Consider the following 23,874-nt stretch of genomic DNA (forward strand, 5'->3'; position numbering starts at 1 on the left):
GTCACCCCTAAGAGCTGAGCTGATATTTTTGTCACCCTGCCGTTATTACACAGGAGCTGCCAGAGACCCACGGAAGGGAGGCCGCAGGGTGTTCACCAGGGGTTGGTGGCCACGGCAGGATGTTGTGGGGGGTCTATCCACTGCATCTCAGCCTTCCTGTGACTGGCCCCTGCAGGTGTGTGAGCAGAGCTGCGCGGCCCTGTGCTTCCTGGCCCTGCGTAAGCCCGACAACAGCCGCATCATCGTGGAGGGTGGCGGGGCTGTGGCAGCACTGCAGGCCATGAAGGCACACCCGCAGAAGGCCGGCGTGCAGGTGGGCAGGGCATGGGATGGGGGCAGGCAGGCTGGGGTGGGGTTCGGAGAGGGCATGGGAGCAGGTGCGGTGTGCAGGTGGGTGGTGGGGCAAAGGCTCAGTCCCTATCCCTATCCCTATCCCTGTCCCTGCCACAGCCGAGCTCCACAGGGCCAACTTCTTTCTCATCTTCCAAAATGTGCTGAATTCTGCCTGCCAGTTGTCTCCTTTTCTGCTTTTGTTTTTTCTGCATTTACTCTCCTTTTTTGGGGAGGGGGTAGTTTGGAGGGGCTTTCTGGTGAAACCCTGGAAAGAAAGCTGTAACACGTAATCTCCTTCCGTGGGTTTTTTTTTTTTTTTTTTTTTTTTTGAGACAGTCTCACTCTGTCGCCCAGGCTGGAGTGCAGTGGTGCCATCTCAGCTCACTGCAACCTCTGCCTCCCAGGTTCAAGCGATTCTTCTGTCTCAGTCTCCCAAGTAGCTGGGATCACAGGCATGGGCCACCACGCCCAGCTAATTTTTGTATTTTTAGTAGAGACAAGGTTTCGCCATGTTAGCCAGGCTGGTCTCGAACTCCTGACTTCAGGTGATCCACCCACCTCCACTTCCCAAAGTGCTGGGATTACAGGTGTGAGCCACCGCGCCCTTAATCTCCTTTCTTAAAAGTTCCTATAGAAAGATCTGGGGAGGAAGAAGTTGGGGAAGCGTGGACGGGGATCTGCCTGGGGTTTCAGAAAGGTTCCTGCCCCCTCCTTGGGCTGCTGGTCTGAGTTCTGGGTGTGGGACACCCTGTCCACACCTCCCTGGCTGAACCCAGACTCGTCCCTGCAGCCCCCGGGGCCCTCCTCGCCTCCTCACTCTCAGCATAGGATTCTTGGACACACCAGGCTGGGATCCACAGGGGGCCTTTGCTCTCGCTGGCTCTTACTCTGGGACACTGTCCCTTACCTGGTCTGTCCCCTTGTCCACTTCTGGCCACCCTGGCCAGCAGCTCCCCACTCTGCATGCGCTTCCCATCTGCTCTCCTGCTGGTGGTGGGAGCCACCCTGGGAAGCTTCCAGGCAGTGCCCCGCACCCACCCACAGCAGGTGCACAAATGTCCACCGAATGGGTAGGGATGTAATTGACAGGCACCTGTGCACAACCACTCTCTTCCCGTGGCCTCACAGCCACCTTGCCCTAGGGCCCCTTCCTTGGCTCTGTGCCAGCTTCAGGGGACCTCAGACTCGCCAACTTTGAGGCTGAGAGTTCCAAAGCCATAGGATAGATCCTGGAGCTTCCCTGAGCCTGTTTCCTTGCCTGGGAGTTAGCCACGCCTTCTGGGGCTGCCAAGAGGGTAAAGTGGAGAGATGGGTCTAGCTTGATACAGTATAGGCAGCTGCTGGATATCAGCTGTGGTTATGATCACCTCCATCTTGTTATGATGAAGACACTGAGGTCAGAGTGGACCCCACCCCAAAGCCCCATCTGGCAGCTCACAGCTGCTCTCTCCTACAGAAACAGGCTTGCATGCTGATCCGAAACCTGGTGGCCCACAGCCAGGCCTTCTCGAAGCCCATCCTGGACCTGGGGGCTGAGGCACTCATCATGCAGGCCCGATCTGCCCACCGTGACTGTGAGGACGTGGCCAAGGCCGCCCTGCGGGACCTGGGTTGTCATGTCGAGCTCCGAGAGCTGTGGACAGGCCAGAGGGGCAACCTGGCGCCATGACCCCAGGCCCAGTCTGGGCCGTGACTCTGGGTGAGTCGTGTGACTCAGGAATGGGGGTAGATCCATGTCCTCCACTCTCCCCCATTAGTTCTGTCCCCTTCACAGTGAGAAGTGTTTTCTGGCAGGCCCTAGGTAAAGGGTTGGGGGAGGAGGGAGCCTTGTAGAGAGGCCTCTACACAGAAGAAAGCAGCCCCCACGTCCCAGCCACTCCTGGGTCCCAGCCAGCAGCACGGATGTTACTGTCCTGCTCCTTCCCCCTAGCCCCACGCCCTACCAGAAGGGGCAAAGGGCACGTCCCATCACTCACTGCCCTGTCTGAAATGTCGCAGCCACTGTGGGCCAGGTTCAGGGCAGGGCAGGCGATTCCAGTGGGGTTGGGCCCCCTGGCGCCTGCTGCTTACTGCAGTTTCATGCAGGCCTCTGCTCCTTGTTTTTCTCACCTGTAAAATGGGTCTCAGATGCCCCACCCTGCTTGGCTCCAGCTTGTCTGTCTCTGGGTCCTGGGCCAGCCAGGGTACCTGATAATAAAAGATCATTGGGTGAACAGTGGAGGGGTCTCTTCCATAGCTTGGCTGAGCATGGGGGGCTGCAGCCAGTGGCCTCAGAGTGTGGGGGAGAGACAGACATTTTGGTGGGGGTGCCATGGAGTCACTGAGGATAGCAAAGAGGTTTTGGGAACAGCCTGGGATCTAGGATCCGCTGTCACCCTCAGACAGGCAGGTGCTGAGGCCATGGTCAGGATCACTGTTGCTGATGTGTGTACCACTTGCAGGGCCGGAGGACTCCACGTTCATCCCCTACTCAGCTCTGCGGCCTTGAGCAAGTGAAAGAACCTCTCCCAGCCTCAATATGCTCCTCCTAAAGTGAGGAGTGGGGCAGTGATAGATCGCCCTCTGAGAGGTATTGGACCAGGCTGAGCACATGGGGGATGTCCAGTTGTCTTAGGCTGGGTGTCCTAGGTAGCCAACCTCTTGTCCCCATCTATAAGATAGACATCGGCTGGGCACGGTGGCTCACGCCTGTAATCCCAGCACTTTGGGAGGCTGAGGTGGGCAGGTCACTTGAGGTCAGGAGTTCGAGACCAGCCTTGCCAATATGGTGAAACCCCATCTCTACTAAAAAAATACAAAAATCAGCCCAGTGTGGTGACATATGCCTGTAATTCCCGTTACCTGGGAGGCTGAGACAGGAGAAGTGCTTGAACCCGGGCGGCAGAGGTTGCAGTGAGCTGAGATCACGCCACTGCACTCCAGCCTGGGCAACAGAGCAAGACTCTGTCTCAAAAAAAAAAAAAGACATCATCGTTGTTGCCCTCAGTGGCCACCCCACCCCAGGCATTCTGGAGGTGCCCAGACAGCTGTGGCCCTGCAGACCCCAGCTCTTCTGCTCTGAAGTCACACTCAGAGGTCACACCATGGTCACTAGGTGGCTTGTGCATCCCTTGTGGCCTGATGGGGGTCTGGGCAGCCTCATGACTACTGGTGTGTGCCCCAGCCTTCCTGCCCACACCTTGGAGGCCTCTCCCCTCTTGGACCCTCGCCCCTGCTTGTCACGTGCCTCCCGGAGCCCCAGGATGGCCTGGGCTCAGTCCTTGAACTCGGTGACACTCCTTTCCCAGCAGTCCCCCAGCTTCCGCGGAATCCAGCTGATGCAAACAGCTGAGGAGCGTCACCCTGGCTGCACCTCTCCGTGGTGTCCCTGTCTCCCCTGCCCCCAGCAGGAAAGGGTGCTCTCAGCTCAGCAGGGCTGGCCCAGACCTCTGACCCAGTCACCCCGCCCTGTCCCTCCTCCCTGGAGACTCCCAGGATGTGGGAGAAAGATCTCGAATCTGCCCCAGACTGCCCTGACTTAACTCCTGGGCCAGTGTGACCTTGGGCAGTTCTCAAGCATTCGTTCATCTGTCATGTGGTGGGGTAGGTGCTCCTGGGCTATTTTGAGGACGGCCTGCAGTGCTGGCCCTGTCATTCCCGCTCCAGCCTTGCTCTCAGTCTGCCCATGGCTCCCCTTTGCCCTCAGCCTGCCTGTGGCCCCAGCAGCTTGGGCTAAGGCGGGAAGATCACTTGAGCCCAGGGGTCAAGGCTGCAGTGAGTTACGATGGCACCACTGCACTCCAGCCTGGGTGACGGATCAAGAGCTTGTCTCAAAACAAAAACAAAAACGCACTTCATGCCCTGCAGACCCAGTGTGGCCCAGGCCTTGCCCATTTCCCAGTCTTTCCACTGCACTCACTCCCTATTCCCCCACCCCAGGGCCTTTGCACAAGCCCCCATGTGACAAGCCATGCCCTCTGCCTAGAAGTGCCCTTCCCTTGGCCCTCCCTGTGGCCAGCTCCTCCTAGCACATGAGGTTTCAGCTCACGTTGCCTCCTCCAGGAGAGACCCCCATCTCATCACCCCATGTGCTCTGGCTCTGACACTGGGCCCCATCTGAGGTCACCTCATTTGTGAACTCCTGTTTGTCTTGCCCCCACCATTGGCTGGCTCCCTGCAGGGAGGCCCCTGTCCCCACTTGCTGCGCCTTCAGCTTCCCGTCAGTGTTTTTGAACGTTCACCTGAATAAACTTACAAGCACTCGAGATCCCTGCCAGGTGACCCGAGCGTCCTCCCCTGGGCCTGGGCCAAGCTGCAGGCTTCTTCAGGAAGGGGTGGTTCTGCCTTATCAGTCCCTCCCACCTTAGCCCAAGGAAGTGGGTGTCTTCAGTAGATGCAGCTAGCATGTTTGGACAGCCTCAGGTTGGGTGGGGGCCCCTCACCAAAGATCTCACATTTCCCTGGGGTTACGGGCCTGGCTTTCCATCCCGCCCTCGGCCACTTCAGGCATATCACCTCCCCTCTGTGAGCCTCGGCCTTCTCATCTGAACTCAGGCTAGATCTGGCACACTGGAAGGCCACATCCCCTAGCAAGGCCCGGTTCAGGGGATGTCCAGCACATAACTCCCCCCAGCCCCTATCTCCGTCCCCTTCCCTTTTCTGTCGCCCAGGCTGGAGTGCAGTGGCGCGATCTCGGCTCACTGCAACCTCTGCCTTCTTGGTTCAAGCCATCCTCCTGCCTCAGGCTCCCGAGTAGCTGGGACTACAGGCACGTGCCACACGCCCGGCTAATTTTTGTATTTTTAGTATAGACGGGATTTTGCCATGTTGGCCAGGCTGGTCTCCAACTCCTGACCTCAGGTGATTGACCCACTTCAGCCTCTCAGAGTGCTGGGATTACAGGCATGAGCCACTGCGCCCGGCCCTTTTTTTTTTTTTTTTGAGACGGAGTCTCGCTCTGTCACTCAGGCTGGAGTGCAGTGGCGCCATCTCGGCTCACTGCAAGCTCCGCCTCCCTGGTTCACACCATTCTCCTGCCTCAGCCTCCTGAGTAGCTGGGACTACAGGCGCCTGCCACCACACCCGGCTAATTTTTTTGTATTTTTAGTAGAGACAGGGTTTCACCTTGTTAGCTAGGATGGTCTTGATCTCCTGACCTCGTGATCCGCCCGCCTCGGCCTCCCAAAGTGCTAGGATTACAGGCACGAGCCACCGCGCCTGGCCCTGGCCTTCTCTTAAGTAGCTTTTGCTGTCCTCCTTGATGACATTGAGACCTGGGCTGAGGGGGAGCCTGCTGCAAGGATGGTGCGAGCGTGTTCAGGCCACGCCTCTGCTGCTGTGGGCTCTTGGTGAAGTGACCTGATTTATCTGAGCCTTGGGAGGTGAATGAGGCCACTCTGACCCCAGCCAGGCTTGGTTGTTGTCACTGCTGTGTTCAGGATGTCTCCCTCCAGCCAGGGATGGGTTTGGGCTCCTGGGAAAGGAACACAGATTTTTTCTGTTGTGTACATACATCTCCCAGAGGCTGGACTAAACCCCATTTTCCAGATAGGAAATAGACTCACGGGCATTTGAGGGGCTGCGGTGGGATGAGACCACAGCTCGGCCTGCCTCCAGGCCCCTCATCTTTTTCCAAAGCTGTTAACCTGACCTTAGGCAAAAGGCCTTCTGGCCTCAGGTGATTAGGCCTGGATGCTGTGCCAGGGCCTGGCTCACAGATGATTCCTGGGATCCCCAAGAGGTAGAGGGACTGGGGGGCAAAGAGGCAGTGTCCTGTCCAGGGCTGGCCAGCCAAAGCAGAAGAGCCAAGATCCTGGGCACCCTAGCTGGGCTCACATGAGTGCCCATGGTGGGGGTGTCCATTGCTATTGCCAAGGTGCTTTGCCTGCCATTGCTGGAAGGTAGTAGGGAGGTTGGCTGGCGCCAGCCTGCTAAAGAACGAGCAGAAGCTAGAGAGGCAGCCCCAGGCTGGGCCAGAGCCTGACCTTTGCCTTAGTTGGCTCTGTCCCTGGAGGCACTGTGGGATCTTCCAGGAGCTTTGTTACCTCCCCCTCCCAGGGCCTGGCAGGTGGGCACTGGGAGTGGGGGCTTCTCGGCATAGATATCTCCCTCTTGGTGTGGCAAGCCACACCCATAGTTGGTCTATGTCCATGAAGCGCTATTTACAGAGAAGGAAGCAGGCCCAGAGAAGAACAATATATCATCACCAGCCTTCCATGAGTGCTTACTGTGGACGAAGCCATTGTAAGTGTTTTGCTTCCGTTTCATCAATACTCACATCAGGCCTAGGAGATAGCCGGGAAACTGAAGTGGGGAGCTTGTGTTATTTGCTGAAGTTCCTGTGGCTGTTACTGGCCATTACTTATGTTAAAAAGAGCAGGGATTCAAACTCAGCCCTGGGGTCCTTCCACCAAGGAATATTCTCCACCATAGGCTCAGTTTTCTCATCTGCTAAGTGGGCACTGTTACCTCCACCTGGAAGTGAGGTGGGGAGATGGTATTGGAGAAAGCCCAGCGGGGACCTGGCACCCAGTTGATGTTTAACTGACCTCAGCTTCCTCCTCTTCTCTGGGGGGCCGAAGGGAGGCCAGATCCTGGAAGTTGCCAGGAAGCAAACCACAGGTGGGAGGTATGGGAGAGGAGGTCCAGGTAGGCATATCATGAGAATATCAGGACTTTGATGATGGCCTTGGGCTAGGATTTCCCGTCACATCTTCCCCATTTGAAACTTGTGGATCACACACTTAGCAGGGGCTTGCGCAGCCCTGAAATGTGAGCCCTTTCTAGGGTTGGTTTCAGCCTTGCTCCCTCCCAGGATTCCCTGGTTCTGAACTTGATCTCCACCAACCCTGGCCAGCACCTAGAGGAAATAAGAGCTGGTATCTGGAAACATTTGTAGCCTTCTCCGTCCTGAAGATGAAGGGTGAGTCAGAGAACAGAGTGGCCTTGGGGGAGGTGCCGATGACACAGCCATACCTGGGATGGCAGGTGTCTCCCTAAACTGCCGCCATTTTTCTGCAAAGCAACCCCATTAACCGCACTTCACAGAGGAGCTGAGGCTCACAGGCTGCACATGACCTGCTCAGGGTCAAATGCTTTCACCAGATAATTAAAATGAGAGCTGGGTTATAAATTTCCCCCCGTCTTTTCCAAATGAAACAGCCGAGGCTCACAAGGGCTTTGCCTAAGGTTGTGTGGTGGGCCAGTGATTGGACAAGGATTCAAACCCAGGTCTCTGAGGCCCCCAGTGGCTCTTCTCTGACACTCTCTTTCCAAAAAGCAGGCTGCTCTAGATTCATTCTCTGGTTTAGCAACCAAAGTGCTGTGTAACCTTGGGCAAGGAGCTTGACCTCTCTGTGCTCTGGTTTCTGTAAAAGGAGCCAGTGGTCGCTTTGACCTCATGGGATTGTGGTTAAGATTCAGTTAATTCAAAAAAAGACTTAGCAGGGAGAAGGCCCAATAGGGATGTCACTAGATACCGTGGCGGGGAAAGCTGGGACGCAGAGAGGTCAGACACTCAGAAAACCACGCAGCGCGTTTCAGTAGGATTCCGCCCCTTATTTCCATGTCTTCACACCACCTCGAGATGCAGAGGGCAGCTCAGAGTGACCTCCAGCGAATCTGCCCTCTCCGTGTCGTCTGCAGGGGATTAGTGGGGAGTAAGGAGATGGGGAATTATCCAGGAGTCCTTCAGCCTTGATGGTCCAAGTTCACATCCGCTTCTGTTCTGGGTGGCCAGAGGGCGGGCTCTACACGAGAGCCTCAGGGGACCCTGCTCCAGGCGTCCGAGGCCACGTCGGGTTGCCGCGCTCCGGGTCGGACTGCACCTTGAACGCTCCAGCCCTCCCTGGGGGCGTGCCGCCCACGGCCGCTGCGACTGGCCGCGGGGCCTGCCAGTCTTCGGCTTTGCGGCCAATCCCTGTCTCCCCCCAGGCTACGCCCTCCGTTCCTCTCGCCTCTGCCCTGCCGGTTGCGCCGGTTTCCTCGTAGCCCCGCCCTTGGTCCCCAGCGATTGGCCGACAGTTCTGCCTGTTTTCTGCCAAGATTCCAATCCTCGCCTGCCTCCAGGCCCTCGCCTCCCAGCGCCTAGCACCCTGAGGGACCACTCAGGCACCCTAGGCCTCTCCCAATAGCCCCACCTCTGCCAATCAGTGATTGGCTTCAGGGGCTGCCCATCCGCTTCATACTCGCCAATCTCTGTCGCTTCCAGCGCTGACTGGCCAGGGAGCAGCCAATCGGGGCGTGGCGTGGACCCCTCCCGTGGCGCGCACTGGGGGTGCGCGAGGCGGGGCCGTGGCGGCTGGAGGTAGCGGCGGCGGCGACGCGTCCCGGCCGGTGAGGGGGCGCGGGGGGCGCCGGGGGGGCCCAAGCGTCAGCGGCCCGCGCCTGTCGGGCTGAACTGAGGTGAGGCACGGGTCCTGTCATGGATCCCGGGGCGAGGGGCGGACGAGGCGGGGCGTGACAGTAGCGTCGCGAGGGCAGGAAGAGGTTAAAGACCCCAACCCCACACTCCACGTCTACTGCCTCCTGGGGGCTACTGCATCCAGGTTTGAGCCCCTCACCCGCAGTCCACGCACGCCTGACACCACGTCCCTTTTCGTTGACATCTCCCATACACCTCAGACTGTCCTTGCTGACATCTCCCACACCCCTGGGGCCTTGTCCCCGGCGCCCCGCACAGCGGGGTCTGACATCCCCCTCACACACCTGACACCGCGCCCCCACTCACGAACACCTGCCCCCACTCACGAACACCCCCCACATCACCTGAGACTGTCCTTGTCGATGACACCCCCACACCCACACCTGAGCCTGTGACTCCTAACTCATGGCCTCGCAACTCACACCTGGACCTGGTCCCGTCCCCTACTGCCTTTCCTCACATCCAGGTATCTGCTCGCTACTCTCGTGCCCACTTCCCCAGCAACCTGGGTCTCTCTTCTCAGGGACCTTCCCCCTGGCACCTGCCCTCTGCCCCTGGCAGCCCCACACCTCTGTTTCCCCCTTTTCTCCCCGCCTTACCCTCTCCCACCTTGGGCTTTCTTCCATGTGCACCTGTGTTCGCACACCCTCTGTAATAATCCCCCCGAATCCCCCAGGTCCTCCAATAGTCCCCCAAGCCTTGGTATCTCAGGATCGCTGCACCCTCCCCTCCCCAAACAAAAGCTTACCCCAGTGTTCATTTCTAACAGTGCATGACAGTCTATAAAGTGATTTCCGTACCTTAGAATAATCCCATCGGTCAGACGAAACCGGAATCATCTCCATTTTACCAGCCACAGACCTAAACCACTTGAATGCTAGAGGCAGAGCCTATTCCATCCTGGGCATCGCTGACCCTCTGCTGTGGACCCACCGCGTTTGGGCCCATCTGTTATGTTTATCTCAGAGGGATTGGCAGGAGTCGTAACTTTGACTGGGTCCGGAAAGGCTTAGCTGGAAGGGACGGCCCCTCTGCCAAGCGTGTGTCTCGGAGTCCTGGGGCGGGCTGGCGGTGGAGACGCTGCCGGAGGAGGGGGGCTCATCATCTTGGGTGCCTCCTGCAGGATGCCGGAGAGGGAGTTGCCGGGGCCGGGGCTCCCAGCTCTTGCAGACCCGGGACCCCTCTCCGACACTCCTTGGGCCCTTGAAGCCGATAAAGAGTAAGGAAACACTCTTTAGGTGAGGCAAACTAATGTTTCAGCTGTTTAAAGCTAACCTGCAAAACGAGCCTGGCGTGGTGCTAGGAATGATTCTTCTGGAACTTTTTAGTTCCTTTGAGTCTGATTTGCAAGCATGCAGCATAGAAGGAGGACAGTGGCTTTGTTGTTGAAAAGCAATAACGTGCCATTTCCTGTAAGGCTCGCGGAGCATTTCTTACCCCCTCCCACCTCTCCCTGCAAAGACGGTACCAGAATGTTTCAGAGGGTCATGTCACCTTCAGCTCCTCCTGTGGAAACTGAAGCCATTTGGGTTTTCTGTCCAACTTCAATAGGAGTCATTTAAAACATATATGGGCATGTATGTATATATGTATGTATATGTGTGTGGGTGTGTGTGTTGTACACATATGTACATGTACCTATATTCATATGTTTATATGCATATTTTATATACACATATTTTGTGTGTGTTATATATGTACATGTGTATAAACTTTGACAAGATCATTGAGTATATAGTTTTTGGGTTTTTTTTGAGACGGAGTCTTGCTCTGTCGCCCAGGCTGGAGTGCAGTGGTATGATCTCGGCTCACGGCAACCTCTGCCTCCTGGGTTCATGCAGTTCTTCTGCCTCAGCCTCCCGAGTAGCTGGGATTACAGGCAAGTGCCACCACACCCAGCTAATTTTTGTATTTTTAATAGAAACGGGGTTTCACCATGTTGGCTAGGTTGGTCTCGCACTCCTGACCCCAAGTGATCCGCTTGCCTCAGCCTCCCAAGATGCTGGGATTACAGGCATGAGCCACCACACCCAGCCTATTATATAGTTAAAAAGAAAAAATCAAACAGTACAAAAGGGCACGTAGTAGAAATCAGGCAGGTCTTCCCCAGCCTGTACCCCGTTCCTCCTCAGATGCACCTGCTGTTGATAATTTCTTGTGTTTTCTTCCAGAGGTAGTCTATGACTGGGGTGGCAGAAAGGGGTCGGGGGAGGTATATATCCCCCACCCCTTTTAAACCACTGGTAAATTTGCATTGAGCAGACATATGCATTCTAAGGCCAGTCCCTTACTGATGGCTGTTTAATCTGCAGCCCATATTTTTTTTTCTTTTTTTTTTTTTTTGAGTTGGATTCTCGCTCTGTTGCCCAGCCAGGAGTGCAGTGGCGCGATCTCGGCTCACTGCAAGCTCCGCCTCCCGAATTCACGCCATTCTCCTGCCTCAGCCTCCCGAGTAGCTGGGACTACAGGCGCCCGCCACTACGCCCGGCTAATTTTTTCATATTTTTTTAGTAGAGATGGGGTTTCACCGTGTTAGCCAGGGTGGTCTCGATCTCCTGACCTTGTGATCAGCCTGCCTCAGCCTCCCAAAGTGCTGGGATTACAGGCGTGAGCCACCGCGCCCGGCCACTGCAGCCCATATTTAGCTTTTACAAACAGAGCTGCAATGGATAGATGCATGCATCAGCATGTACTAAATACACAGTGAACGTATTTGGGCTCCAGCTGTGCTCAGACACTTCAGACCCCCCTGTCTTGCTGGCCGTGCCTGTAGTCCACAGTTACTCAGGAGGCTGAGGTGGGAGGATTGCTTGAACCAAGGAGTTCAAGGCTGCAGTGAGCTATAATCACGCCACTGCACTCCTCTCCAGCCTGGATGACAGAGCTAGACCCTGTCTCAAAAAAAAAAGGGCCAAGTCAAAGGGCATATTCTTCCTCCTCCTCCTCTCAACTGTGAAGTTGGAAAGCCTGATTCCTCTCCTGCGGCCAGCTCAGTTATCTTACTATCAAGTTTTGTGGTCTGTCCCATCTGATAGGTAAAAAAACAGCACAAGAGATCCTTTTGAACATCGCTTCCATGCTTCCTACCCATCTCTTAGGTGTTCTGGCTTGTGGGGTAGGGATTAAACATTAGACTTGTTTCTCTGCCAGTCAGACCAAAGTTGAAGAAATATTTGGGACTGGACGCAGTGGTTCACACCACCCAACACTTTGGGTGGATGAGGCAGGAGTATTGCTTGAGCCCAGGAGTTTGAGACCAGCTCGGGCAACATGGCGAAACCCCATCTCTTTAAAAAAAATTTAAAAATTAGCCGGGCGTGGTGGTGTGCGCAAATGGTCTCAGCTAGTTGGGAGGCTAAGGTGGAGAATTGAGTCCAGGAGTTCAGTGCTGCAGTGAGCTATGCTTGCACCATTGCACTCCAGCCTGGGCAACAGAGCAAGACCCTGTTTTTCTGTTAAAAAAAATTTTTTTTGAAGCTTGTCCCTGTAGCAGGGAGCAGTGGTGGTGCTGAGATTTTGGCTCAAGGTACCTCAACAAGAACAGTTGCTAGAAGAACCATTTAGCTGTTGCTGATTTTTTTTTTTTTTTCACTTGGGTCTAGGAAAAGAAAGATGAGGGCATCATGAGAGATTGAGACGAGTCAGATGTTAAATCTGTCTGGGAAGCTGTTTCGAGACTCTCTCCAATTGTCCAATTTCTCACCACTGGTGCCAGATGGAGGGTGTCGTCATACTGAAGTCAGGCCTCTGCCCACGTGTCATACAGTTTTTTTGTCTGTCTCTTCTATTTTGGCAGTTAGACATTAAGAGGGGATTATTGAGACAATCAGAATCATTCGCTTGTTTGGGTTTTGCAAGACAGGGCTTTTAAAAGTGCATTTGCATTTTTTATTTTAAACATGAAATACTTCATAAAGAGTATATTGGCCAGGCGTGGTGGCTCACACCCGTAATCCCAGCACTTTGGGAGGCCGAGGCGGGCAGATCATGAGGTCAGGAGTTCAAGACCAGCATGACCAACATGGTGAAACCCTGTCTCTACCAAAGAATACAAAAATTAGCCAGGTGTAGTGGCATGCGCCTGTAATCCTAGCTACTCAGGAAGCTGAGGCAGGAGAATCGCTTGAACCTGGGAGGTGGAGGTTGCAGTGAGCTGAGATCCCATCATTGCACTCCAGCCTGGGCGACAGAGCGAGACTCTGTCTCAAAAAAAAAAAAAAAGTATATCATGTCGGGCCAGGCATGGTGGCTCACGCCTTTCATCCTAGCACTTTGGGAGGCCGAGGCAGGTGGATCACTTGATGTCAGGAGTTCCAAGACCAGCCTAGCCAACATGGTGAAACCCTGTCTCTACTAAAAATACAAAAATTAGCCGGGCATGTTGGTGGGCGCCTGTATTCCCAGCTACTCTGGAGGCTGAGGCAGGGAGAATTGCTTAAACCCGGGAGGCGGAGGTTGCAGTGAGCCAAGATCGTGCCACTGCACTCCAGCCTGGGCAACAGGGCAAGAATCCGTCTCAAGAAAAAAATAAAAACAAAAATAGCCGGGTGTGGTGGTGCACATCCGTAGTCCCAGCTACTCAGGAGGCTGAGGCAGGAGAATCGCTTGAACCCTGGAGGCGGAGGTTGCAGTGAGCTGAGATGGCACCACTGCACTCCAGCCTGGGTGACAGAGCGAGACTCAGTCTCAAATAAATAAATAAATAAATAAATAAATTAGCTGGCCTTGTTGGCATGTGCCTATAGTCCTAGCTACTCAGGAGGCTGAGGTGGGAGGATCACTTGAGCTCAGGGGGTTGAGGCTGCAGTGAGCCATGATTGTGCCACTGTACTCCAGCCTGAGTGACAGTGAGGTTCTGTCTCTTTAAAAAAAAAAAAAAAAAGTATATAACGTGTATGTGAAAAGAAAGAAGATTTAACCAATAATAAAATTAGCACCCAGCTCAGGAAGTAGAACGATGTCCCCCGGAGGCCCCACCCTGTTCACAGAGCTATTTTTAAAATATGCTTGTCAACATTTGTTTTCTTCACTGAGCACCTTTTGCTACTACCATCTTGGGCAGAATGCTTGGATTCCAGGGGCTCAACAAAGTTCTCTGCTGGCCAGATTTTCTGCTGAGCTCTCTGCCAGCCCAGCAGCCTGTGAGATTCTGGCAGGCAAATGGCTGAGGACAAGCCACCAGCTGAGGGACAGGCCAACACTTGGAGGCTTGGCCTCAGATCCCTGCATATTCATTTCCCGTGGCTGCCATAATAAATTACCACAAACTGGGGGGCTTCAGACAACAGAAATGTATCCTGTCCTGGTTGTGGAGGCCTAAAGTCCAAAATCAAGGTGTCAACAGGACTGGTTCCTTCTAGAGGCTCTGAGGGAGTCCTTCCCAGGCCTTTCTCTGGGCAAACCTTGAAGTTCTTGGCTCGTGGCTACATCACTCCAGTCTCTGCCTTTGTATTCATGTGGCTTTCTCCCTGTTGTGTGTGTCTTTGTGTCCTCTCTATTTTTTTTTTTTAGAGATGGGGTCTCGCTATGTTGTTCACGCTGGAGTGCAGTGATATGATCATAGTTCACTGCAACCTCTAACTCTTTGGCTTAAGTGATTCTCCCGCTTCAGCCTGCTGAGTAGCTGGGACTATAGGCACAGGCCACCACTCCTGGATCTCCTCTTCTTCTTTTTTTTTTTTGAGACAAGGTCTTGCTCTGTTGCCCAGGCTGGAGTGCAGTGGTGCGATCTTCGCTCACTGCAACCTCTGCCTCCCAGGTTCAAGCAATTCTCCTGCCTCAGCCTCCCAAGTAGTTGGGATTATAGGCATGCACCACCACATCCAGCTGATTTAATTTTTTATTTTTTTGAGACAGAGTCTTGCTCTGTCACCCAGGCTGGAGTGCAGTGGCGTGATCTTGGCTCACAGCAAGCTCCACCTCCCAGGTTCACACCATTCTCCTGCCTCAGCTTCCCGAGTAGCTGGGACTACAGGCGCCTGTCACCACGCCTGGCTAATTTTTTGTATTTTTTTAGTAGAGACAGGGTTTCACCGTGTTACCCAGGACGGTCTCGATCTCCTGACCTTGTGATCCGCCTGCCTCAGCCTCCCAAAGTGCTGGGATTACAGGTGTGAGCCACCCTGCCCGGCCTTTTTTTTTTTTAAGACAGAGTTTCGCTCTTGTTGCCCAGGCTGGAGTACAATGGTGTGATCTCAGCTCACTGCAACCTCCACCTCCCAGGTTCAAGCCATTCTCCTGCCTCAGCCTCCCAAGTAGCTAGGATTACAGGTGCGTACCACCACATCCAGCTAATTTTTGTATTTTCAGTAGAGACAGGGTTTTGCCATGTTGGCCAGGCTGGTCTTGAACTCCTGACCTCAAGTGATCTGCCCAACTCGGCCTCCCAAATTGCTGGGATTACAGACATGAGCCACTCCCGGCCGATCACCTCTTCTTATAAGGACACTAGTCCTTGGGTTTAGGGCTCACCCTAAATCTCAAGGTGAACTCATCTTAAGATCCTTAACTGATTGCATCTGCAAAGACCCTATTTCCAAAGAAGGCCATGTTCTGAGGTTCCAGGTGGACATGAATTTGGGGGGATGTCATTCAACCCTTATACTTGCTGAGCCAGTATTTCCAACAGGACATTATTAAGGGAAATGCTTGTTCAGGTGCCTCTGTTACTTCAGGAAGAATAGGCCAGTGGGGTCGGACACGTTCCTCAGCCCCTCCAGATGGCTCATGTTGGCAGTTTCGCTTACTCACCTGTCTCCCTCGGAAGGTGGAGACATCTAGATGCTCTAAGCCACCAAGGACCTGGACTAGTGAATGCATAACATCTTTCTTTTTTTTTTAATACAGGGCCTCACTTTCTCACTTTGTTGCTGAGGCTAGAGTGCGGTGGCAAGATCACAGCTCACTGCCACCTCGAATTCCTGGGCTTAAGTGATCCTCCTGCCTCAGCCTCCCAAGTAGCTGGGACTATAGGCACGCATCACCATGCCCGGCTAACTTTTAAATTTTTTGTAGAGACAGGGTCTCTCCATCCTTCCCAGGCTGGTCTCAAACCCTTGGGTTCAAGCCATCCTCCCGCCTCAGCCTCCCAAAGTGCTGGGATTAGAGGTGTGAGCCGCCGTGCCCAGCTCCAAGTGTATACGTCTTAATTTTGCTTTCTGGGCTGTGAGCTCGGTCCTGTGGTTATCTCCTGTTGATACCTGGTCTCAGAAGGATGGGGAGCATGGACACACATCAGACCACCACCAAGTGATTGGAGTTCCGTATTGGTCAGTCTTGAGGAGAAGCTGGGGTGCTACGGTCTGACCTTCAGGGGGCCAGGGAGATTTTCAGGAAACTCTGGGAGATCTGAAGCTAATGACGAATTAACTACATGGTAGAGCCAAGGGCTAGCAGAAAGCAAAATTAGGGCTGGTGCAGTGGCTCACACCTGTAATCCCAGCACTTTGGGAGGCCAAGGTGGGCAGATCACCTGAGGTCAGGAGTTTGAGACCAGCCTGGCCAACATGGTGAAACCTATCTCTGCTAAAAATATAAAAATTAGCCAGGTGTGGTGGCAGGCACCTGTAATCCCAGCTACTCAGGAGGCTGAAGCAGGAGAATCACTTGAACCTGGGAGGCAGAGGTTGCAGTGAGCCAAGATTGCACCACTGCACTCCAGCCTAGGCAACAAAGCGAGAATCCGTCTCAAAAAAAATAAATAAATAAATAAATAAATAAAAATAAAGGAATGTTCTTTGATGAGCAGCGGGACAAATCATCTAAGTTTTGTTTCACATTGTAGGGAGATTAACCTGTGGGGGGATGCTCAGACTGGCATGGGGCGACCCAGGATGAATGAGGGTCTTCAGGTGGTGAGATTAGGCAAGTGGGATCTTGCTGTGTTGCCGAGGCTGATCTCCAATTCCTGGGCTCGAGCTGTCCTCCCACCCCAGCCTCCCAAAGTACTAGGATTACAGGTGTGAGCCACCGTGCCTGGCGAATATGTACATTTCAATCACAGATCATGGGGAAGCCATGTGTCAGTGTCTCAAAAGCATACTCAGTAGGCCGGGGCCGTGTTAAATGGGATTTGCCCCAGCCCTGTCTGATTCCTTATTAGGGAGAACGGTACTTACCAATACTTGTCACCAACTTGAGTGGGACTATCCTGTGAAGATGGTGACAGATGAGGAAATCAAGGAATGGGGAGGTTTATTTTTTACTTTAAATTTTTTGTTTGTTTGTTTTTTTAGAGTCTCACTGTGTTACCCAGGCTGGAGTGCAGTGGCCTGATCTTGGCTCACTGCAGCCTCTGCCTCCCGGGCTCAAGTGATTCTCATACCTCAGCCTCCTGAGTAGCTAGGATTACAGGTGCCTGCTACCACACCTGGCTAATTTTTGTATTTAGCCAGGCGTGGAGACAGGGTTTCACCATGTTGGCCAGGCTGGTCTCAAACTCCTGACCTCAAGTGATCTGCCCGCCTCGGCCTCCCAAAATGCTGGGATTACAGGCATGAGCCACCTCACTCAGTCGAAATTTTTTTTAGAGACAGGGTCTTGTTCTGTTGCCCAGGCTAGAGTGCAGTGGTATAATCACAGCGCATGCAGCCTCGACCTCCTGGGTTCAAGTGATCTTCCCACCTCAACCTCCTGAGTAGCTGAGACTGTAAGTGTGCGCCACCATACCTGGCTAATTTATTTTGTGGAGACAGGGCCTCACTCTGTCACCCAGGCTGGAGTGCAGTGGCAGGATCATAGCTCACTGCAGCCTTGAACTCCTGGCCTCAAGTGATCCTCCTGCCTCGGCCTCCCAAAGTGCTGGGATTACAGGTGTGACCCACTGTATGTGGCCTATGTGGAGGTTTAGTGACACATCCAAGGTGTCACATGCTAGACCCCATCATCCCACAACACAGTGTAGGCTGGCAGGGAGCCTGTGCGTGCTGCTGTGTGGCTATGAGGAAGAGAATGATTGAAGGGGTGCATTCTTGCTGCTGTGGGAGGGATGGCTGAAGGGCAGGAGGACAGGACAGCAACAGGCAAAAGCACCTGTCTGCAGCTGTTATGTTTCTGCTTCCTTGCTGGGCATGGACACTGAGTGTGACATGGACCCTTGCCTTCCAGGGACCCCCAGCCTAGTTGCGGGGAAGCAAGTGGAGAGTGGCCCCTCAAGTGCCGCAGAGAACCACAGACTGCTCAGTGCAGGGCAGAGCAGTTAACTTTGGGGGCAATGAGGCCAGGACATTTAGGAGCTTTGAAGGATGCAGAGAAGTTTGCCAGGATCGGAGACTGCGGCCAAAGCAAAACTTGGCATGTCCAGGGAATTAATTCACTTGTCCAGCAAATAGTTGTTGAAGGCCAATCAAATGCGGATTGCTGTGCCAGGTTCTGTGTGGTAAGAACAGGGGACTTTTTTTTTTTTTTTTTTTGAGACGAAATCTTTCACTATCACCCAGGCTGGAGTGCAGTGGCGTGATCTCAGCTCACTGCAACCTCCGTCTCCTAGGTTCAAGCAATTCTCCTGCCCCAGCCTCCCAAATAGCTGGGATTACAGGTGTGTACCACCATGCTGGCTAATTTTTGTATTTTTAGTAGGGACGGGGTTTAACCATGTTGGCCAGGATAGTCTTAAACTCCCGACCTTAAATGATCCACCTGCCTTGGCCTCCCAAACTGCTGGGATTAAAGGCGTGAGCCACTGCGCCCAGCTAATTTTTGTATTTTTGTAGAGACAGGGTTTTACCATGTTGCCCAGGCTGGTTGAACTTGTGGCCTCAAGTGATCTGCCCACCTTGGCCTCCCAAAGTGCTGGGATTACAGGCATGAGCCACCAAGCCCGACCAAACATAGAGCTTTTGAGGCGAGGACAGTTACTGAAGTAGACCCTCTTAGTGGAGGGATGTGAGTACCCTTCAGTATCTTGGATTGTTTTAGATAACATCTAATGGCCTTTGGTGACAGGTGTGGGCAGCACTGTCTGCAAGGACAGAGGACAGCAATTGATCATAGAATTTCCTGGATCTTTCAGGGTGTTTAACCCATAGAGACGCAACAAGGGTTGCCTTAACCAAAGATTGTCTGAAAGGCACACAGGAGCAAATGCAGCAGGAAGAAATTCCCCATTTGTGAGGCAGCCTGTGGGGTCGGGGTTAACAGGCAGCAGCCATTATGTAAGATGTGCCCGGAACCCTTAGGCAGAGTTAATGCTTATTAACTAGAAAAGAAAACAGCCTTTATCGGCTGGCAGATAGGATGTTAATTGGCTTCCGTTTACTGAGAGATTACAGGATCCATTTCACGGCTGCTTATAATAAACTCCATCCATAGAGAAACTGTCCCAACCCCCTCCCAACGTTTGTACAAACATTTCCTGAGTCCCAAGGGGTGGAGCTGGCAGTTGTATGGTGGTCCCTACAAGGTAACAGCATAAATGGTGGGCCTGTCTTATGGCTGGTCGGGAAGCTATGAGACAGGCTCAAGGGAATCAGGCACATCTGCATATGAGTGTGTGTGTGTGTGTGTGACAGTGTGTGTGAGAGTGTGTGTGTGTGCATGTATGTGTGTGTGTGAGTGTATGTGTGAGCGAGTGTGAGTGTGTATGTGTGAGTGTGTGTGTATTAGGATAGCCTGTGCACATGGGGCATATAGGATGCTTGGGTTTGAAATTGCCTGATTCAGAACAAGAAGCAGCCTTGTGGCTGGGTGCAGTGGTTCACACCTGTAATCCCAACACTTTGGGAGGCAGAGGCAGGTGGATTGCTTGAGGCCAGGAGTTTGAGACCAGCCTGGGCAGCATAGCAAGACCCCGTCTCTACTAAAAATAATTTTAAAATTAGCTGGGCATGATAGTGTACACCTATAGTCCTAGCTACTCAGAGGCTAAGGTGGAAAGATCACTTGAGCCCAAAAGATGGAGGCTACAGTGAGCTATGATTGTACCACTGCATTCCAGCCTGGGTGACAGAGTGAGACCCTGTCTCGAAAAAAAAAAGAAGTAGCTTGTCCTGCCCTCTCCCAAGCAACGGCCAACTTGCTTGGAACCAGTGTTCCCATTGCTCTGGAGGTTCTGTGCTGGAGCTGGTGTGATCATGAGTTATCGAAGATCCCATGCTCCAGGTTCACGTTTCCTGAATAATGCTGCTTAGTAAGTCATTTCCTATGTCATCCTCCCATACCCCGCCGAGCTTTGTTTTTTGTTTGATGAATGGAAAGATTGCATGAACAGAAACAGCATGGGAAAAGATACACGTATGTTATTTGGGGCTGGCCCCCCTCTGCCTGGCCGCTGGTAGTCACCCTTGTGGGGACACCTGAATCCCAGTTCAGAAAGCACTGGCGTCCTAGGTACTCGCGAAAGGTACCTAGAGTGAACGTGGCAAGGCTGGGCTTCCTGGAGCCACAGGACACTGTCATCTGTGGTTGTAAATACTGTGTGGGGCTGGGGGAGTATGAGGTACCTACCCCAGCACAGCATACGAGTCAGGACTCTGGCAGGTGCAAGTGACAGAAACCCATCCTAGCTGACTGAACTGGAAAGGGTGCTTCCTGGGCTCCATGACAGCAAAGTCCGTGTGCTTTTGGCACCACTGGCTGCCAGATCCCCCTAGCCTGCAGGTATCCTCCTTCATATCCTGGCCTTGCTCTGCCCTCTAACTCTGTGTCAACTCTGCCCTGCAATCTCATACCCTACTGGCTTCCCCTCCCCTGAAGAAAGAGGACTTCTCAGGCCCGATGGTTCCCTCAAAAGTCCCAGGTCTCGGTCTTTGGGGACAGCACCCTGAACCTAGGGAAGTGTGAAGTCTCATTACCTGACCATGGCCACCTGGGTCACCCTGGTGTCAAGGGGAGGATCAGCCCCACTTTCTCCATAGTGACAGGGAGCAGAGCGAGTGGTTTCCCAGAATGCTGTCCTCAGAAGGGATGGCCACTGTGCGTGTGGACCAACTGTAGAGCTTCAGTGCCTCCTCCAGGCTTTCATCACTGCTAAGATCATCAACAGATATTCTCGGCCAGGTGTGGTGGCTCATGCCTGTAATCCCAGCATTTTGGGAGGCCGAGGCGGGTGGATACCTTGAGGTCAGGAGTTTGAGACCAGCCTGCCCAACATGGCAAAACCCTGTCTCTACTAAAAAAAAAAATACAAAAACTGGCCAGACCTGGTGGTGTGCGCCTGTAATCCCAGCTACTGGGGAGACTGAGGCACAAGAATCGCTTGCACCTGGGAGGCGGAGGTTGCAGTGAGCCGAGATCATGCCACTGCACTCCAGCCTGGGCAACACAGCGAGGCTCCATCTTAAAAAAACAAAACAAAACAGGTGTTCTCCACAGGTGGGAGGAAAGTGGGAAAGAGCAAGCTGAACATGTCCACTCCCAAAGCCCATCCATTCAAGTCCCCTGGGAATTACAAATCACATGCCTGCCCCACTCCCAGGTTTGGCATCCATTGGCCTGGGAGGGGGTGTGGCAGAGGTGTTTTGTTTGCACTGTTTAAACATTTTAAATTGAGATATAGCTTACATAGAGTAAAGCACATAAATCCTAAGTGTATATATAGCTCAGTGAATTTTTACGTATATATTCATCCTTGGAACCAGATCAAGACAGTTTTCAAGCCCCCAGCTGGCTCCTTCCTGCCCCCTCCCTGATATACCCCCTAGAGGTAACCAGTATTCTAATCTTTATCACCATAAATGCGTTTTGTACTTATGTTTCTTAAAAATTATGATGGGCTGGGTGCAATGGCTCATGTTTGTAATGCCAGCACTTTGGGAGGCAGAGGCTGGAGGACAGCTTGAGCCCAGGAGTTCAAGACCAGCCTGGGCAACATAGTAAGACCCCGTCTCTACAAAAAATTTAAAATTTAGCTGGGCATGGTGGCCCACACCTGTAGCCCCAGCTACTCAGGAGGCTGAGGTAGGAGGATCATTTGAGCCGGGGAGTTGGAGGCTGCAGTGAGCCATCATAGTGCCACTGCACTCCAGCCTGGGTGGCAGAGCGAGACCCTGTCTCAAAAATAAATAAATAAAAAGTGTGGTAAAATACATAGTACTTAAAAATGCAATTTTTAAGTGTTCAGTTCAGTGGCATTAAGTACATTCACACTGTTGTGCAACCATTACCACCATCCGTCTCCACAGCTCTTCCGTCTTGCAAAACTGAAACTGTCCCCATTAAACAGTTAACTCTCTGTTCCCCCGCTCCCAGCCCCTGGCACCTGCCATTCTACTTTCTGTCTCTATGAATGTGATGACTCTAGGGGCCTCATAGAAGCGGATTCGTATGGTATTTGTCCTTTTGTGACTGGCTCATTTCACTCAGCATGACAGCCCCAGGGTCCGTCCATGTGGCAGCAGGTATCGACATTTGGATATGTATAAAACAGTTTGTTTACTGAGCTTGACTGTTAGGCAGACAGAATCATTCAGTATGCAGCTGGGTGCAGTGGCTCACACTTGTAATCCCAGCACTTTGGGAGGCCAAGATGGGCAGATCACCTGAGGCCAGGAGTTCGAGACCAGCCTGGCCGACATGGCGAAACCCCATCTTTCCTAAATACAAAAAATTAGCTGGGTGTGGTGATGCACACCTGTAATCCCAGCTACTCGGGAGGCTGAGGCACAAGAATCACTTGAACCTGGGAGGTGGAGGTTGCAGTGAGCTGAGATCGTGCCATTGCACTCCAGCCTGGGCGACAGAGTGAGACTCCAACTCAAAAAAAAGAATCATTCAGTATGCAACCTTTTGTGTCTGGCTTCTGCCTCTTCACTGGTGTGTCTGTGAGATCCATCCGTGTTGTTGTGTGTTGCAGCAGTTTGGTGTGTTACACAGTGTCCCATCATGGGACATACCACACACCACACACGTGTTCCCATTCTCCTGTGGGTGATCTTTTGGGTTGTGTCCATAGAGTGTATTCATCGTTGCCATGATATGCTGCTGGGCAGGTCTTCAAAGCTCCCAGGGCTGTATATGGGGAGGCTGGAGGGAGAGGCCTCTATGGCAGGCGTGGCTTGTAGGAATCTTGGCTGCACTGGGCAGAAGCAGAGGTCTGGAGGTGGGAGACCCAGCCGGCACTGGGCAGTGGGGGTACTTTGTGCCTCCCTACAAGCACAGCCTGCAATGGCCCACTTGCATTCAGCATGAAGGTGCGTGTGCCTGACACAGCCTCAGCCTGTTTGTTTCCCTGGTCAGCCTGAGCTCACTCCAGCCTTGGGTTCTTCGTTCTTGCTGTTCTCCCTCCCTGGTGTACTCCTTCCCTTCCAGATCCCAGGACAGACCCCTTTCCCCCACCCCATGTCCCTTCTCCCACATAGACTCTGTGCACATGGTCATCCCTGTGTGGGTCATTTGCAGTACCGATAGAGCCCGTGAAGGTGTGCCTCCGCAGAGCATGTACACAGCGAGCATGTACGCAGCAAGCATGCAGCAAGCACACAGAGGGAGTGACATACGAATGTCCAGCAGCTAATCTAATTCCAAGTAACCTAGTAGGGAGGGAAGAATCCGTAAGAGAAGGGAGACCCAAGGTCATGAACATTGCCTGAGTCAGCCCAGGGTGTACCCAGGCTCCCACCACCCTGTTATCCTGCCAGAGCAGAGAAGGGCCTCCCAGGGCTGGTGGGAACCTGGGCAGGTTTTCGTATGTGTGTCAAAATGCACATAACTTAAAAGTTACCATTGTGAGCTTTTTTTTTTTTGAGACGTAGTCTTGCTCTTGTCTCCCAGGCTGGAGTGCAATGGCGCGATCTTGGCTCATTGTGAGTGTTTTAAAGTGAACAATTCAGTGGTATATAGTACAATCACAGTGTTGTGCAACCACTGCCTTCATCTGATTTCAGAACTTTTATTTATTTATTTATTTTTTATTTTTTAGACAATTTTTTATTTTTTATTTTTATGTTTTATTTTTTATCTTGCTGTCACCCAGGCTGGAGTGCAATGGTGCAATCTCGGCTCACTGCAACCTCCACCTCCCGGGTTCAAGTGATTCTGCTGCCTCAACTTCCCGAGTAGCTGGGATTACAGGTGCACGCCATCATACCCAGCTAATTTTTGTATTTTTAGTAGAGACGGGGTCTCACCATGTTGGCCAGGGTGGTCTTGAACTCATGACTTCAAGTTACCTGACTGCCTCAGCCTCCCAAAGTGCTGGGATATAG

The 23,874-nt window shown here is 53.0% G+C and overlaps 1 protein-coding gene across 9 annotated transcripts in view; it reads left to right on the plus strand.

The window, feature by feature from the left end:
- Positions 1–23,874, plus strand: part of ARMC6 (armadillo repeat containing 6) — a 62,791-nt gene that overhangs the window by 22,146 nt on the left and 16,771 nt on the right. For 7 of the 9 annotated variants that reach the window (NM_001131699.1, XM_054538332.2, XM_054538335.2 and 4 more), the window contains 2 exon segments: positions 176–313; positions 1,790–2,551. In NM_001131699.1, the coding sequence (NP_001125171.1) occupies positions 176–313; positions 1,790–2,002 (351 nt within the window). In that variant the 3' untranslated portion in view covers positions 2,003–2,551. 9 annotated transcript variants of the gene reach the window in all.

Source organism: Pongo abelii, chromosome 20 (assembly GCF_028885655.2).
Source record: "Pongo abelii isolate AG06213 chromosome 20, NHGRI_mPonAbe1-v2.0_pri, whole genome shotgun sequence".
Classification (NCBI taxonomy): Eukaryota; Metazoa; Chordata; class Mammalia; order Primates; family Hominidae; genus Pongo; species Pongo abelii.